This window comes from Charadrius vociferus, unplaced genomic scaffold (assembly GCF_000708025.1).
Source record: "Charadrius vociferus isolate BGI_N301 unplaced genomic scaffold, ASM70802v2 scaffold12, whole genome shotgun sequence".
In the NCBI taxonomy this organism is placed as follows: domain Eukaryota; kingdom Metazoa; phylum Chordata; class Aves; order Charadriiformes; family Charadriidae; genus Charadrius; species Charadrius vociferus.
The window spans coordinates 786,755-805,546 of NW_009647422.1; the positions used below are offsets into that span (position 1 = coordinate 786,755).

At 43.7% G+C, this 18,792-nt stretch overlaps 1 protein-coding gene across 2 annotated transcripts in view; it reads left to right on the top strand.

Moving 5' to 3' along the window:
* The window catches only part of LOC104282398 (vasoactive intestinal polypeptide receptor), a 74,597-nt gene that overhangs the window by 39,044 nt on the left and 16,761 nt on the right, over positions 1 to 18,792 (top strand). For both annotated transcript variants that reach the window (XM_009880488.1, XM_009880489.1), the window contains 3 exons: positions 557 to 657; positions 2,611 to 2,743; positions 18,176 to 18,329. In XM_009880488.1, coding sequence (XP_009878790.1) covers positions 557 to 657; positions 2,611 to 2,743; positions 18,176 to 18,329 — 388 coding nt within the window. The remainder of the gene's footprint in view (positions 1 to 556; positions 658 to 2,610; positions 2,744 to 18,175; positions 18,330 to 18,792) is intronic.

Below are 18,792 nucleotides of genomic sequence, written 5' to 3' on the forward strand. Positions count from 1 at the left end.
TTCCTAATATCTAATCTGAGTCTCCCCTCTTTCAGTTTAAAACCATTACCCCTTGTCCTATCGCTACAGTCCCTGATAGAGTCCCTCCCTAACTTTCCTGTAGACCCTCTTTAGGTACTGGAAGGCCGCTATAAGTTCTCCTCAGAGCTTTCTCTTCTCCAGGCTGAACAACCCCAACTCTCTCAGCCTATCCTCATAGCAGAGGTGTTCCAATCCTCTGATCATCTTTATGGCCTTTTCTGGACCTGCTCCAACAGGTCCATGTCCTTCTTCTGTCAGGGGCTCCAGAGCTGGATGCAGTACTGCAGGTGGGATCTCACCAGAGTGAAGTAAAGGCAGAGAATCACCTCCCTCAGCCTGCTAGCCACCACGCTTCTTTTGATGCGTGGATGGAGTAGGATGATTTCCTTGACGATGATTTTTTGATGCATGTAATGAAGTAGGATGATTTCCTTGTCTCACCAAGAAAGTCAGTAAAAGCTCAGTGATGGTGTATTTAGGAATGCATGTTGGAAGCTCTGTGAAAGACCTGTTTTGTTTCTTTCCTCCACATTAGCAAACTGCGTTCTATGGCACAGTCAAGACCGGCTACACCATTGGACATACCTTATCGCTTATTGCTCTCACGGCTGCTATGATCATTTTATGTCTCTTCAGGTAAGACCATGAGCAAAAAAGCCATAGGTAAGGGGATGACTCAAAGAATGTAGTGGCCGTTTAAGTTGTAGGCTATGAGTGTTACAGATTGATGCAAAAGACTTCTGTCAAAACTCAGTTGGAAAAGGAAGGAAAGTTCCTCCATCTTTCAGTACCATTGTTTTCTGGTATGTGATTTTGGCCTTTGTGTGAGTTACAACCCCAATCCATTTGTTTAGGTGGGATTCATCCCACTAAATGTAGGTTGTTACGCGATAGATCTCTGTATTAGAGGCCATTATCCCATAATCTTGTTACAGTCCACAGACACCTAGTCAGTGTGGTGTACATGGATACTCTAGAATGATGCACTTCCACTGAAGTAGGTGTTTTAAATAGGGCAGGTGAATCACACCCCAAAACTACCTCCCAAAGTCTATTTCAGAAGTGCTTCCCCCTATAGCTTTGTGGCAAGAGATAGACACCCAGAGCCATTTTAGACACACTGGAGCCTCTGAGATGTGCACACGAGTAGCAGATATAATGCAGGACGTTCAGGAGACCCAGGCCCTTATGGATTGATGGGCAGATAGATACTCTACAGCATATCAAATAGCATTAGATGCCTGGATCGTAGCAAATTAATTAATCAATCCTCAGTCTCTATTGTTTATAATAGATTTAGGCATCTAAATTTTGGTGCCTCCAGTGAAGAAGTCTGCATAAAAGGTAGTCTTCTATCATAATGTTATGTGTAGGGAGAACAGCAAAAAGCAGACGTCTGTGAGATGGAAGAACCTTCTAGATGTGATTCCATCTCCTCACGCCACTCTGCAGGGGTTTCTCTGAAACGTGTTATATGGTTGTCCAATTTATGACAGTCTGGTCCAGACATCACCCACAAAGAAAGCTGTAGGAAACAGCATACATTCTAGGGTAACTCTCACACTTATACCAATACTGGACTCAACCTTCAAGATCTTTGCACTTCTCAGCACACATGCTCTCTCCACTCCTCTCACAAGGGACGAGTGAATCAGACACACATGCCAATTGTCTCATCTCCACAAGGTACAAGGTGCCAGCCAAGCTGGTGAAACTGCCGAGGTTCACGCTCTTCATGTGTGGGAAACAGCGTAATTTGACTTGCCTTCACCTTGTGAAGGTGAAGGTGAAGGTGAAGGTGAAGACTGAGAGGAGTCCTCTCAGTCACACTATCTTGCCGCTGTCAGAGATTAAGCGCGTAAACTCTGCCAATGCACAGTGACTCATTAAGAGGTGGTAATTTGATCATGTTGCTGAGTGAGGTCTGTTGTGGTTCTGATGACTGTACAAAGTACCCACTTCCAGAGTATTAGGCCTTTCGCTTTGGCTGATGTAAAAAAAAAAAAAAAAAGACCTACTTCATCAAAATTCACCTTCAAAATATTAGTGGTCAAGGGACAGAAAAACTCTGGTGTTGTTCTCAAGATCATTAATAACTAGTCGTTTTTAAGTGAAAATGTAGTTGATGTTGCTGCAGAAAGCCTGTAATATGTGTTAATTTTGGCAGCAGCTAAGAATTTATTTCTCTTCCTGAAGAAACATTTCACTTTGAAAAGAATTATTGCAGTACAAACAGTCCGCAGAAAAACAAACCTTTATCGTGAGCACAGTTTGCTCAGTCAAAAACATTTCTTTTCCAGTGGAGAGCAGTGCGATAGACCTGTTTTCTGTCATTCTGTATTTTGACCCTTTTTTCTGAGAATTGGAAAGGCAGCAACACTGCTGCAGATGTATGGATTGCCACATCTTTTGTGGTTTTAAAAAAGCCTAAGTGGATTTGCAGTGATTTACATCAAAACATAGTCTGTCTCAGGGTTTCTAATGTTTAATTGTAAGTCTGTATCTTGGCAGAAGAAACATGTAAATAGATAAATAATGCTTTTGAGAAGCCTTGCTATTCAGAAATGTTATTTCATCTCTTTCCAACAGAAAACTACACTGTACTCGAAATTATATTCATATGCATCTCTTCATGTCCTTCATAATGAGAGCCATCGCAGTCTTCATAAAAGATGTCATCCTATTTGAAAGTGGAGAATCTGAACACTGCTTTGTGAGTTCAGTAAGTAGCCATGCACATTGAAGTTTCCACCTTATTCTGTTTCTGCCTCTTAAGGCACCAAAAATTACCTTGCAAATGCGTGTGAGGTAGCACTTTGGGAAGATTACTTTTTTTTTTTTTTCTCGTTTCAAAGAAACAAGAACGTTTGCTGCAGTTTAATTTGTATTCCAAAGGCATAAAGTAAATTAGCAGGGTCAAAAGTTTATAGGCATCTGGTCCGTTCTGAGGTCAAACCTACAACTGGGCCTCTACAAGAGGGGGCTCCTGTCAGTCCTGTGTCCATCTCCCAGTCCTGCGGTAATTTCTTCGATGTCGTGGTCAAAGGAGATTGCGGTCTTGTGTTTAGAGATTCAAGTAAACCTTTCCTTTCAGTGAGGGTGGGAGTCAGATCCAGAGTCACGTAACTAACCGTAGGTATCTATGGGGTCAGTACATACACATTAGCTATGGGTGCAATCACAGTCAGTCAAGCTGTAATTAATATACTCAGTGGAGTCTGGGGAGCTGTTCACCTCCCTTTGAAGAAGCCTCCTGCATTTGGATGGCTCTCTGGTCTTCACTGATTGCAGTGACCGGATCTCTGCAGGAGTCTCGGTGGGAAATCTTTGTGGAGACATCATTGTCTATTTTTCATATGGATCTGTATCCCACGCTAGCTGTCTGCAACTGTGCATTTTCCCCACTGGGATGATAAATGAGGGGAATGAAGGAGTTGGGATATTTCTTTCACTTTCAAACTCAGTGTTATCAGCTGGAGCAAACATTAAAGAGGGAGAAGAGCTGTTTATCTAAAGGCCACATTGACGTAAGAGGACACTAGCCATGAATAAATTTAGGCAGGAAATTGAAATCACCAAAATTAAGAGATGTGATCAGAAGTCATCCAAAAAAAGAAAAAGGAAGCCTTCATAATAAATTTATAATGTTGCTGGTAATAGCAGGGGACTGGGCACAGTACTCCAGCAGATCCCTTCTGGATCTGTTTTTTTATGTCATACCCAGGACCTAATACACAATTTACTGAAGGTTTTGTGTATAATGGCAAGATATGGCCTTGAGCTCATTCAGGCTGAGGAGAGATTTGAACAAACAGTGCAATTTACTGAATGCTCTCACCCCTATGCTGTTTTAGAAGAGGGCAAAACCAAAGCAATAGCAGTCTTTTATTAGAAGACAAAGTACTGCTGTTAGTTCCTTTAAGGAAAAAAAGGATAAAGACATCCCCCCTCCAGAAGAGATTCAGTGCTATAAAATCCATATGAACAGAGACCTCTCCCAGCATTTCTGATGAAGGGACTAAATTCCTGAATCTGGCATTACCTCTTGCAGCAAGAAAACTTAATTTTATGTTTTATGCAGCAGCCACACCAAAATATTTTAACTTCTCCACCAACAAATGTGTCAATGCTCCAATCAAGTAGGAACTCCACTACATGTAGGTGTAATTGAAGAAAAACCTTATTCATAGTCTCTGCCACAAAAGCATTTTTACTTCATTTTGCCCAGTTTGGGAAACCTCAGTTACACTGTTAACTCTATGCCATTTTAAACTCAAATAGTTTTGGATTACCATTAAGTTCAACAGGAACACCCTGAAAAATTTTGTTGGCCATTTCTACGGGCCACAGAGACTGACAATGTGGCTAGCAGTAATGCAGTAAGCAGAAATGCAGTAAGCATCTCAGGGCTGATGCAGCCAAAATACATGTGATGAGCATCACCGAGCCATGTGAGCTAAAACATGCACCATGCACTGGGTGATGTTTGCAGAGGGATATGTGGTACCCGTAGCCTCCTTGAATTCCTTGGTCCTTCTTTCTTGATAAACCCTCTCCGAGGGGAAAGAAAAGTCTTGCTGCTTGGGTGAAAAATTCAGCCTGTTTTCCAGTGGGAAACAAAGCACTGCAGGGACCTTGAGTTTTCTAGAGGGGTAGAAAGAGCAGAGGAGTCTGATGGCCACATGTACACACAGCATATTGCCCAAGGTACCAACAGTCATTAGTAGACCAAAACCACTTTCTCTCTCTCTGTCATGCCTTCAGTCATAAAGTATGTCTGTAATTATGTGTAACTGAATCATCCTGTTGGCTTATATTGCCTAAAAATAGTCATATACTCAAGTGTGTTAGTCAATCTGGGCCATAAGTGCTCAGATGTAGAGATGATCAGGCTAGGGGAGGGTCTGTGGAATCACCCACTCTGACTTCTTCAGTAACTATTCATTTAGATTCGTTCAGAACATGTTCTGTCTCCGTAATCGATCATTTCTGATAGAAAACTCACCGCACGTGACTTCATTGCATCCAACAATTACTCACACTGCATGAAAAATTGTGCCACTTTCCAGCCTGTATTTGTCTGCGTTCTTCTGGGTTTTTTTCACTGCCAGACTCAAGAGGCCTCCTTACTAGTTTTAGTTTTTCACAGTAGTTTTCTTAGGCCTGGTGACCTTCCGTCTTGGCACTCCCACGCTTTGTCTTCCCCTTTCCTTCTCTCCCTGGAGAACACCCTGCGAAACACAGTAGCCAAAACAGAAAACCTGGTAGAAAAATTGAACTGAACACTTCAATTGTCATTTCATTTGATTTTTTTTTTGTATGTGTTTTTATGGATAGGTTTCGATATAGTTTCATTACTGTAATATCTGGTTAGCATAATGATGAACCACTTGCATTTCCAGACAAAGACAAAGAAACCGACAGTTTGATATAAAGAAAGATCAGGTTCTAGAGATTTAATTTATCCTGTCTTTTTCGGAGCTCTGCAAATTGGCCTTTACTGAAGATTCAGCCAAGAGAGACTAGATCATTTATCTTTTTCCTTTTGCAATCCAGTAAGACAATCAAATTCCAACAAAAAAATCTTGTTTGCAAAGGAGGGTGGGACTTCTAGCAACTGTGAACACATATACACATCTCATATTTTCAGTGTGAAAAACTGAGGGTTTCACATGAGCTTGCTGAGGCCAAATTGTTAACAGCTACAGGCCCCTACATGGACTTTCAATGTAGAAGTTGAAGAAAGATACATTTTCTTCTCCAGGGCACCATCATCTGAGGCTACTCAGATCCATATTCTCTGCCTCATGTGAGAGTGTCCCAGTATGCTGGCTGTTGGAGAGATGGAAGAGTATAAGGCTTTTTATGCACTTGTGTAAAAATGAAACAAATATAAGACACTCAGCCCTTTTGTTGTGTTACATCCTCTGGGAAAGACATCTATTCCCACCTACACAGAGGAGGGTGAGCTCTTTTTTAACAGCACAGATGGACGTCTGAACTGTGGCTGACGAGCTTGGGGGAAGAGCCTGGCAGAACTCTGTCTGAAGAAAATGTTAATCTTTCCCTTGACTTTAATTGGAGCTGGGTCTGATGATATCTGCTTATATCTCCGTAGCTGCTGATCACTGCTACAATCTTAAGTTTTACAGCAAAACAAATGACAGAGGGGAAGGGAAAAAGAAAAAAAAAAAAAACAAAAAAAAAACCCCACAAAGACCTTAGAGAAAACTCCTGTAAATGATACAAAGAAATAAAAAACAGCAGAAAGAAAGCAGGGGGAAGGAATGGAGGCATTGTATGTTAATTCTCTTTCAAGTCTCACACCAGCACTTTAAATTTCACTTCACCAAAGGTATTAAGACACTTCTAGAAAGGACCACAAAATGGAGATGAGGTGGGGAGAGAAGACACGAAGAGACTACAGCTACATTCCTTAATTATCAGAGGCCCTAATGGTGAAAATATTACCAAAAAGTAAAAATAAAAAATGCCTCCAATGTGCTTTCAAAAATCAGTGCCAGAGCTAACTTAAGGATGCAGCAAGCTCAGTGAATGAAGGCTGTGTGAAGAAATGAGAAGCTGTAAATAAGAGGTTTGGGATGTTAGCTGCCCGTGGCCAGTAGCAGCCATGAACGTGCGAGATGGACTAACCATCCACCGAGACTGTTTTAATGTTCTTGTTTGGATTTTGAAACTGTCCAGAGATACCCAACCCAGGAACATGTTATCTCATCATCTCTTCTAGAACAGAAGGAATCTCTACCTACCTAAGCCCTCACTGACATTTATGAAGTAGGCTACTAAGTCATCTCACAAGTACCATAGGGAGAGGGCCTGAACACAGGTAACTGCTGTGGAGCAGATGGCAAACAGTAACTTCCTTCTGTATCGGTGAGACAGCAATTTATGGCTGCCACACTTGAAGCCTTGGTTGCTTCACCGTACCCTTCACAGGGACTCAGCTGCAGGGCTGGCTATAGCAAGTAAAGAATAAAATAGATTGGGAAGAAGGGTTGTGGTTTTGGGAGCTGAAGCTCAGCTAAAAGGATGTGGCAGAAGAAGGAAACATGGGCTTCGGCTCTGAGTTTGGGAAGAAAGGAACATGTAGTGACGGAGAGTGAAGGAAACCTTGAGTGTCAGAGAAACTAAAGGTGAACCATCATCATTTTGAGACAGGGAGGCAATGGATGGCAGTGGAGGATGAAACAAGGCACTTGGTGTGTGGTGCTGGAGGCATGCCAGGCTAGCAAGCGAGGAAGACACGTGCCACGGGATTGGGATTCTGCTTTAGAGAGATGGGGTTTGCAGTAGAAGATGGGAAGAGGCTGCCAACATGGGCAACCCTACACAGAAGAGAAACAGTATATTCACCAACTAATGCCACAAAAGAATCGATGGGAAGCAACAGAGGGAGAGCTTGATGGGAGCTCTTGCTGGGCTCCCTCCAGGCCAGGCCCACAGAGGATGGATAAAGTGATCCATGTGAGTCTAGCATCTGATCCATGCCTCCAAGGAGAAAGTATCAGATTCTGGGTTGTGCCCTTTGTGCTCATTGGACTCATATCAGGCAGCCTTTGAGAGGGTTTGGACCATGGAGACCAAGCTCTAACATGCTTTGACAGAGTTTTGCTTGGATGAGTTATCCCCTTGTCTTCTCCTCTGCTCCTGGAGATAACCCAGGAGTGAAATCAGAAAATTAGTCTGTGGAAGAGCTCTGGACTAGAAACTTTCATTGCATAAGTGACCCTGTTGTGCCTGACACAGCCGTGCCCCAGTCATGGGCTGGTACCTTAAAGCAGTGCAGGATTGCCAATAATGAGAGAAAAGGTGACAAGTGCCGAGAAGGGCATTATTAAAACGCTGATCACCTTCTTCCTTTAGTTGCTGTCTTGTGGTTGACTTGCCTTATTACTGAAGATGGGTTCAGAAGTGCCATTAGTTTGCGACTGATGAGCACGAAATAGGGACAGTAACCCCATTTACCAAGATAATTCTATTTTTACATCTAAACTCAACTCTGAGTCATTTGACGCAGAGGCTAGGCCAGCTGCAGCTAATCATATCTTAGAAATACTCACAAGACTGCCCCCAAAAATCAAACAAGTATTTCAAAGAGACCAAATAGAACGGCCAAGTCCCTCAAAGACTGACAGTTACATAACTCCTGTTAAAATCAGCAGAAGAAAAATGCTTAAATCGCCTTGAGGATCACAGTCACGGGGCTTAAACTTGCTTCTTATGTGAGGAAAAGCAGACATTAGAGCTTCCTACTGAACTTAACAGTATTGTATTTGAGGAAACGTGCGTGGGAAGTGGGCAAGGCATGAAGTGCAGTCATGTGGACCACATTTTTTGTTGACGTAAACTGGTACAGCTCCATTTACTTTACTAGAGTTTCAAGGTTTCTGCAAGTGCATGATCAGGATCTTACCCTGCCATGCTTTGCTGTGTTGCAAGCAAATAAAATAGAGGTTGTCTTATGTAACTTCCATATTAGCGGAGAGAGACTTTTAAATGCCTTGCCATTTTCAACTGGCTTTCAGCTGGCATTAAAGAGGTGCGAGCACAAAGAAAGGCCAAGGGTATCTCATGGGACTTTGTGCTCCATATGTGTTGAGGTATTGCTAGAGAAATTATACTCTAACCAGAGAAATAATACTCTATTATTGATACTCTTAATTACTCTTATTAACACTCTTTTCTCTATCTAAGAAAAGGAGGCTGAGGGGAGGCCTTATTGCTCTCTACAACTACCTGAAAGGAGGTTGTCGCAAGGCGGGGGGGGCAGTCTCTTCTCCCAAGTAACATGCGATAGAACAAGAGGAAACAGCCTCAAGTTGCACCGGGACAGGTTTATGTTGGATATTAGGAAAAAATTTTTCACCGAAAGGGTTGTCAAGCATTGGAACAGTCTGCCCAGGGAAGTGGTGGCATCACTATCCCTGGAGGTGTTTAAAAGACGAGTAGATGTGGTGCTGAGGGACATGGTTTAGTGGTATCTTGGCAGTGCTAGGTTAATGGTTGGACTTCATGATCTTAAAAGGTCTCTTCCAACCAAAATAATTCTATGATTCTGTCCAGGTTTGGTAGTGGCCCAGCCTGGGTGCATGTGGAAGTGGTGGCACAGGAAAAAGTCATGGAGATTGAGCCCAATAGCTTCTTCCCAATGTCTTCATCCTTCCACAGTCATGACTTAGCAGGCCAGACTTAGCTTGCAGAAGTTGTATGCATGTGTATGACTGTACAGCACAGCTCATCAGGCTAGAAATAGCATTTCTGCTTTATGAAAGTGGTAACAAATCAACAAGCTCAGACACAAATCCAGGTTATAAATGCTTAATACATTGCCCAGTGACAGCTGACATGGAGTAAGTATTCTAGTGTGTGCTCTTAGGCAATGATGGGCGCATGAAAATGTAATGCATTGTGACCTAGAGGAAAGCGGGTTAAGATAAATTGAATTAATTTGCTATTGCCAAGGCTTAAGAGCACTCTTGCATAATGTTTCTGGGGCACCATTGATGCAGAGCAGCATGTTAACAGGGAAAATGTGTGTTTGAGGCCTTTTATCCCTCTGCCTGAGATAGATGGTGACTGTGAATTCCTTTACGTTGATCCATTTGTCAGGACTGACTTACAGTTGAAGCCACTAAGGGCAGCAGGAGATGAAGGGTCCATCATCAAAACATAAAATTATTATTCCCATGAATTTCCTTAAAGATTTTTTTTTCTTTCTTATAATTCCTGATAGATGAGAAATTGTTTTACCAAGGCTTTGAACTTGACATCTTAGGCCCTCACAAAGTGAAGGTTACGTGCCTCAATCAAAAGCCACTTTGTTTCTATCGAGATGGCATTTTAAGAATTTCTTTACTCAAATTTCTTTGTGCATAGATAGTGTTAAATCCTCAGCACACAAAGTTTCCATGCATCTCCCAGGAAAATCTGAAGAATCATAGAAGATCTATGCACCAGTGTAGCAATTTATCATTTAAAATTACTTGCTCGTCAGACTCCACGATAGGGAAGGCAGGAAGGAGTCAAAGGCACCCAACTGATTTAGGAGGGGATTTCTTGTTTGAATAGATCTTGATTCCCTTTCATGGTAGAACGTTCTGGGTCTTTTTTATTGCTAACCTGTTTGAATCTAGTCTGCCACTGCAATTAAAATGAGGGAAGAAATAAAAGTGATGGCTTTTTGCCAGTCAGTCTTGTTTGTTTGTTTTTAATTTGGTTTTTTTTCTGTTGTTACACAAAAGGTTGAGTGCGTTAAGGGCAAGTTAACACTTTTTCTTTTTCTTTTCCTTTTCTTTTTTTTTTTTTTTGGTGGCTCAGCAAATTGGTTTGACCTGAGGGCTCATTTTTGGAGGAACAGAATCACCCAGTAAGAACCTGTTTTATTCCTGTCAACAATTTCCACTGACATCATGCTGAATTTCTGCAAATGAGGCCTCCAGCCCTGTTGAAGCCATCAGGGGCTTTGCCATTGGCCTCTGTAGGGTCAAAGCATTACCCTGTGTAGCCAAATTGTCTCTGCAGAAGGCTAGACACAGTAGCAGAAGGCTGAGATAACAAATTGATATTCACATCTTCAGTCTGCCAAGTCCACTTCTGGAAATGTCTTCTCTACTGCAGTTTCTCTTGCAGGAGCATGGCACGCTTTGCCACTCTTCTGTCAAAGCCAACTAGGTAGTGAAAAGATAATATGTAAAAGCCAATAGCCTTGAGCATGGGAATGAAACAAGAAATAGCCTGGAGGTATAAAGATACAATATTGTATCTTGGCCACCTCCTCAGGAAAGGTCCAAGCCAGGATCGACAGTCACTACTGAAAAGCCACCTCTGATCTCTCTGTGAAGGTGACTTGTGAAACAGGTTGCTCTACACTCTAGTGGGAACAAAAATCCCCACTTGAGTGGGCAAGAGATGTTTTCTTTTTGTTTCCAGTAAACAATACTGGCTTGAGCAACATCATCTTAGGCAAAGCTCATTGAACATCCTCACCCTTCCTTTCTTAACAGAGGCCATAATATCTAAGCCAGTGTAGTGTATCCACTCCTTCCATCAAATTGTTTTTCTCTCAGACAGTAACTAACCTTATAACATAAAAGTAAAGCTAAAAGCAGAAAGAAGTACCCCATGAAAAAAAAATGTATTTGGAAACTAAGTCTACCCTGACATTTCCATGCAACATGCACAGAAATTAATGGACAATGCAGAGTTATGAACAGTGCTGTAGAATATATATATTATAAAGTGATCGGGAATTTGTCAGTTGGATGAATTCCAGTGCCAACATAGTGAGACAGGGAATTAATCATACCATCTAATCTTACAAAACGAGCAATTATTTCGTTATTGCATCCTCATTACAGATTACATCATACCTTGGCTGAGGTGGACATCTCAACAGAAGAAAGGCTGAGATGGGATTCAATCTGAATTAGGCCTGTGGGGTGAGAATCAGCTCAAGATCGAGACTTCTGAATTTAGTTATGATTATGAAATGAGTGTCTAAAATGACACTGTAGTTATGGATATGTAGGGTTAGGCAGTTCCTGTGCCTGAAGACCCCAATTTCAGCATCTCCAAAGCAGGCGGTACTTACTCGATGCTACCCCGTCTTCCAGGTGTGCCCCGGCAACAGGATCATGATTGGGATCTATAAAAAGCTTTTAAATAAGATCGAGGAAGCCTCATTGTCTGGGCTGGGGAGAAGAGCAGCTGTTGCTGTGGGCAAATTCAGCGTGAGTCACTCAGCAACTAGCCCTTCAGATAGGTCATGTCTTCTGGGCAACATAAAAGAAAAGTGCTGGATAAATCTGTCACTGAGAAAATGAGTTTTCATCTGTCTTCTGATGAAGAGGCCTGCAGAAATCTCTGTCTAAATCTCTTCCTCCTGCATCAGTAGCGGTAGCCCGGGTAAAAAGTACGTTAAAGGGGATTTTGAGGTCTCCGGGTTTCATGATGGATTGAGGTGAATCTGAGCCCACTCTTTTGCCTAAGGCAGTGGAGACTGGGCTGAAGGTGCTGTCCCAACTTCATAAATAATGCCAGGAGTCGCAGCAGTGCCCAGGATTACATATGGTGTCTTAAATATATCTTTAAGTTGACTTAAATATGTCTTCTATGCAGCAAGAATGCACAGATTTAAGGGAATGAGGAGGGAATAAGGGGTCTGAACAGGGGTCACATCCATGTACAGGAGAGGTCTTACACAGGGAGGGACAGACTCAAGCAGACTGTTTGCATCACAATGTATTTCCAGGCTCGCTGTGATGGGTTGGGTGGGAGTATGATCAATCACTTGAGTGCCCTTTTATATTTCTTTAATCTAAATCCTTCTTTGACCCAACTCCTAAAGCACACCATATCCCCGGTAAAGAAGACAAGGGAGATTTGTGTTGGTGCAGTGGTGCTCTGTGAGGCACCGCAGCATTTCTGTGGAGTCGATTGACCTTTTTTTGTAGAGTTTTGTTGCATGCACACGGGGCTGCTGCATGCACGTGTGTTGGTTGTGTGTGTGTACCCCCCTCAAAACCTCAGACCAATTCCTGTCCAACTAAGCTGCTTATATTGAGCAAGAGAAATTCAGCAGCTGGTCAAGACTGACAATCCTTAGCAGTTATTAATGAGCAGGGATAGCTCGAGCAGAGTTATTATCACTGAGGAGTATGACATATGTGTATTTAATGCAATGACAGATTCAGCTCTGAGTTAATTACTGCCTCCAGCATCTCAACTGCATTTTTCTGGGTGGGTCAGCTGATCACTACATCAGTGTTATGAGAAAGATGTTTTTCTCAGGACTAATGTTATTTGAAAGTATAAAGTGGTACTAGGCGCAGGGCAGACGCCTGGTAGGGTCATTGCTCAGTCTTGTTTTTCCCAGCCTTATGTCCCTTCTCTTTGGCTCTTTCTCAGAAAGTCTGGCTGCATCTTGAGTGCATTATTCCTATGATCTGACGAAGTGTCCGGTGCTTTTCACAGCAGCCATTGCACATGTATGCTGTGCTGTGGGTAGCTCTGTTGCTTTTCCCACCATTCCATAAAGCTCTAATCTTGACCCACGATTGACACCCTAAAATTTTTGCCCAGCTTCTCAGCTAAGCACTTTTCAACATCACACCAGCTTTCTAACGAGCTGTGTGCTTCATTCCTACTCACCCATCTCCTTTTCTCATGGAATCATAGAATCATAGAATTGTTATGGCTGGAAAAGACCTTTAAGATCATCAAGTCCAACAGTTGTCTAACTCTGCCAGGCCCACTTTTAAACCACGTCCCTGAGCACCATATCTAGATGGCTTTTAAATACATCCAAGGATGGTGATTCAACCACTTCCCTGGGCAGCCTGTTCCAGTCTTTGATAGCCCTTTCAGTGTAGAAGTTTTTACTAATATCTAACCTAAACCTCCCCTGGCGCAACTTGAGGCCACTTCCTCTTGTCCTATTGGTCGTAACTTGCGAGAAGAGACCAATGCCCACCTCTCCACACCCTCCTTTCAGGTAGTTGTAGAGAGCGATAAGGTCTCCCCTCAGCCTCCTTTTCTTCAGACTAAACAACCCCAAGTCGCCTAGCCGCTCCTCATAAGACTTATTCTCAAGACCCTTCACCAGCTTTGTTGCCCTGTTTTGAAAGGACAGCATACATTCCTAATTATCAATGGCTCATTAAATATTTGCCCTAAAATGGCTGCAAGAAGTCCCCTTCTCTTTCAAAGCAAATGTGGTATCTTCTGCCTTCTGTATTGCCTTGTTAGGCAATAAATAGGTGTATGCTCAGGGCACCTCTGTCTCAGAGGGCAATAAATGCCCCTCATTTGGAAATGAAGTCATTTCTTTCAGAGCCGTAGTCCTGGCTCTAGTCTAGAAGGTAGATATTCACACCCATATCCAGGGAATGCTAAATGCTCCACAAGCAGCAAGACAGTATTTTGCATCCACTTTATATGCAGTGGATTCAGTGCAGTATGTACATTTTTTTCCATGTCTTGCTAGCTCAGCAAGGATTCTCCATAAAGGGCAGACTTCTGCCATCTGACCATGGGCATCTCATACACCTTAAAATGCCTGTGAGTATCCTAAATGGTCTGCACAGGAAATCCCCATCCCTCTGGAGCAACATCTGGAAGCACAACACAATACCTAACAGTGCCTAAAATGACACTAGCAGTCTACTTGTGAGCAGTTGATTCTTGTTTAGTGTCTTCTTTTCAGATTAAATAGTCATAAATGTGGATGCTTACAGCAGAGATGTTTAAGCACACTGACGCAAGGGAGGGTTGGCCCATACAGTAGGTCTAAGTCATGCCTCATCTCATCCTCAAGTAAACTTCTACAACAATCAAGATTAAATTTTCTTATTGACTATGAGAAAGTTAAAGAGAAGCACAAAAGTGTTTGTTTGGGTCAAAGAGGTTTCCATCCCTCACTGGCTGGAGGCAGAATGCATCTCCGTGGTTTGTCACCATCAGTGTGTGTGGAAAGGGAGGGGACCCTTCATGGGAAAAGCAAGGGGCCCATGTCTAATGCAGTCCCAAAGAGGGGAAGCAGAGAGGAGCCACTTGGGTAGATGTGCCATCCCCAAAGCCAAGGAAGACCATCTCATTGCAACATCTCGTGTGAACATGAGCAGGGCAAGATCCCTGAAGAAAGACAGGGAAATAGGCTGTTGTAAATGAGAGACTGGAAAGGGAGAGAATAGAAAAAGCAGTGCTGTAATGCTGCTTTTCCTCTTGAAAATGTCTTTTCTAAACATAGCCTGTATTAGTCTTTCAACACTGACACATCATGAGGTCTGCTCTTTATGAAAAAAAAGTCTTCTGTGAGATGCAATAGCTCATCTCTGCCTAGTGTCTGTCATCTAAAGGGTAAAGCAACTTATATAAATGTGGATTTTGTTTCCCAGCATTATTACAGCCATTCTGAGGCTGAATCTGATCGATCAGGAAGGTAGAGAGCCATTACCAAGTGTTGCATGTAATAAGATCTCCCAAAAGCCAGGAAGGGTTGTTTTCCAAACATGTCACTGAGTTGGCTGTCAAAGAATGGCTGTCAATGGAACAACACTGCAGTCAACAGTGAAACTGCACTTGTCTTAGAAATATCTGGTCTAGTTTAAACTTACCCAGCTTGGGCAATAGTAGCAAGAAGCCCAGGCAATGAGAAAATACCATGATTGAAGACAGGACAGTGGATCCAAATCTGTTCCAATGCAGGACATCCCTGTGTCACAGGGGATCCCATGGCTGCAATGCATTTATTGCCGTATTCTCGAAACGATGCATAAAAATATCTTTTCTCCAGGTAAACAAACAAAAAAAAATGCCTGGGGTGGTAGCAAGTGCTCAAATAACCTAATATCCCTCAGCATGGAGCAAAGAATTGATCTGCTACAGATCCCTCAGAGAAGAAGTTGCCAAAATCCAGCTGCCCATGTGCGTGACCCACCTCAGGGCCATAACAAGCCACCACCACGCTAGGGAAGGAGGTGGAGCCAGACACTACCACAAAAGCAGTAGTTGCCACTACTGGGAGAAAAGGTGATGGACCCAGACCTGGTGCTCCTGCTGCCACAGCTCAGCACAGCTTCTCTGTGGCAGCAGTAGCTCTGCAAACTCAGGCTGGGGATCCCTGCCCGATACTCTCCATGAGGCTGAAATCACGCTCAGTTTTTGTGAGCAGCCTTCCCCGGTGCTATTAAGTATTGCAGTTCCTTGTGACGTGCTCCAGCCTCATGCCTCTGCCACAGCTTCAATGGAGCCATCCAGAAAGGATTCCCCAACATTCAGTCCCCAAAGCTAATCCATGCTTGAGAAGCGTGTGGTTGAGATGCTCCCTTAAACCTCGAGTCTCGCCTGTGAGCTGCCGAATTAGGGCCAAATACTGATAGAGTGAAACCTTGGAAGAATTCAGTAGGCCCAACAGGGCTGAGTACGTTCACACCAGCAAATCCCCACTGGCTGCGGACACGCCAAGCAGGCACTCGGGCTTTGGGCAACAGAAATGAGGTGTGTCAATGTCACACAGCCGTACGCACACAACAGCGGGGAGAAACAAAGAGCATAGGGGTACCATCGGGAGGACTCTGCCACATCCCCAGCCCTTGTCAGCTCAGCTCCATGTCACCTTCCCTCCCTGGGAGTTAACTGCCTGCTCTGCCTCCGCCTTCCCCCATCCCCACCCTGCGGCAAGCCTCTGCTGATGCCATCTGCCTCACAGGAGGGAGGTGACATGCATAGAAATTGATCAGCAGCAGGAGCCCGTGAGGGTCCCCAGTGTGACATCCTGGCGGGTGCTAGGGGAGGGTTGAATTAATTTTGAGCGATCGGTGGGGACAAGTCCCTCTCCAAAGCATGTGGCATTGAGAAAACGCTTTCCACACTTCTCTTTTTAACCAGCGTGTTTCATAGCAACTGTTTTCAAGAGGGGAGCAGGGTGGGGGGGAAGTGTGAGCTCGTCACTGGTGCAAATCAATTATTGCTCTAAATTCAACGTATTGCACGTACAGAGCACCAGGGAAGAGCGACTACCCAAAGAGTGCTAGCAGCCAGATTCTCATGCCTTTGCCCCAATAATTGCAGGGTGTTACCTAAGCAGACTCACTGAAGGCAACGAGGCTATTGCTGAATCAGCATCTCAAGGATGCTCAGATGGCGCGGGTGTGTGTAATGATGCCACCGATGATCTCCTGTAAAGCAATGGCTGGACCTGCTACATCCCGTGCTGGGGCAATGGCCAGGGCTGACACACTTCTTTGGGCAGCTGATTTCTACCTTCAGGTGGTTTGCGGTGGGCTTGGTCCCTGAGTCTCAGAGAGACATTTCCCTTTTTTTTTTTTTCTTTTTGCAAGTTGACTGTTCCCATTACCTGTGCTGCAGTGAAATCTTCACACAGCAAGTTGCTGTGTTTAATTATTCATTTCCTGAAGAAAAACAATCCTCCTTCCCTTTTCAAATCTCTTCCCTTCCAGTGCAATCAAATCTGTCCATGCTCATTAGTGTTCACCCTGCTTCTCCTCCTTACCCTTTTCTTTATTTTAAAAATGTATATCCCAATCCTTCTTTTCTTAACTGAGTCTTCATAATTATTTGTAGACTTGGCTTTCTTCAAATCCCAGTCTCACACCCCTTTAGTTTTTGTATATCTACCAGGCCATGGCGTGACTACAAATGGACTTTGCTTTCATGGGCTAATTCACACAGTTGGGTTTTTTTTGTTTTTGTTTTTTTTTTTTTTACCCTGAGGAAAGAGTCTGTTCAAGTTAGAGACTTCATTTCTTCTGGTCCAGGGAGCCAGGTAATTCTAGCAGGCAGCCCCACAGCCCCACTGAGAATCATAGAATCATCTAGGTTGGAAGGGAACTTTAAGATCATCGAGTCCAACCATTAACTTAACACTACCAAAACCACTACTAAAGAATGATGGGGGGACCATGATGCCCAAGTCACTCAGGGTGTTGTTCGTGAAGACGCTAACATCAGTGCCAAAAATAGCATAAGAAATTCCCACACCTTCTCATTTACTCTCTGGTGCAGATCACTTCTGTCATGCTGAACCAAGGGTTCAGCTGGGCTGCACTGTAAACCAGGCACTGAGTTAGTCTCAGGTCAAAGTAGCGCCTTTTTGGAGGGTTCTTCTGAGTGAGTGCAATGGTTTGCTTCACAGCTCAGCCCCACGAGCCCTCCCTGGCAGAGCAGAGAGGCTGGTGACTGCACATCAGGGCAGGACCTTCTGGCATCCTCTCTGCTACTAAGCCAACTTCCCAGAGACGTACATCCAAAACCCACAGGGAGCAGCACCATGCTGGTAGGGATCATGGTCCAGCATATCAGCCTGTCAATGCCCAGCAGGTTTTCCAAGCTTGAGTACATTTCCAGGCTCATGCATACAAACAAATGGCGTCCAGACTTGAGCTCAAGGATGCATGCTGCACTCCATGCAGGGGTTAACGCATGCTGAGGCTGTCAACCCGAAGCAAGCTTGGTAGGGCTTTTGGCTTTTTACCATGGAGCTCATTCCATAAGGGCTTCAGGAGCTGCATAAAGCGATCCCAAAGTTGCACACAGAGCAAGACTGACTGCCAATTCAGTGTGTTTGCTATGGAAACATGCTGCACTTCACCACTGTTCATTTCTTCTCTTCCAGGTAGGCTGCAAAGCCATGATGGTTTTCTTCCAGTACTGCGTCATGGCCAACTTCTTCTGGCTCCTGGTGGAAGGGTTGTATCTTCACACCTTGTTGGTCATCTCCTTCTTTTCAGAGAGGAAGTACTTTTGGTGGTACATCTTGATTGGCTGGGGTATGCATCTTCTTGAAACTGAATGCCAAGAGGTGATCCTGGCAGGCATTTTTAACAGCAATGTAATCCACAAACCTGGGGCCTCAGACAGGGCAGAGATGTAGTACACATGTAACCTTGCTGCCAAGAATTGTTAGTGCAACCGGGAGCAAGATCGAGTGATGTCCAGAGGAGTTTAACAGCATTAGCCAAAATCTTCAAAGGTATTTAAGAACTTAGTTTGTGTTAGGTTCATTGATAGTGAACCTCAGTGTGTTCAAGGACAGTGGGTCTGAAAATCTTTATCACCTTTGTAGTCATTTAGTCCTTTGATCCTGACTGGGATCCCAAAGTGGACATCATGCATTGACCTTAAATTGTAAGGATAGATTCCAGCAAAGCAGGACCCCTGGACTGAACCAGATACTGCAGTCCATCACTCTGTCCTTGTCTTACTGAATTGAGACCAGCTAGCTATCCTGGA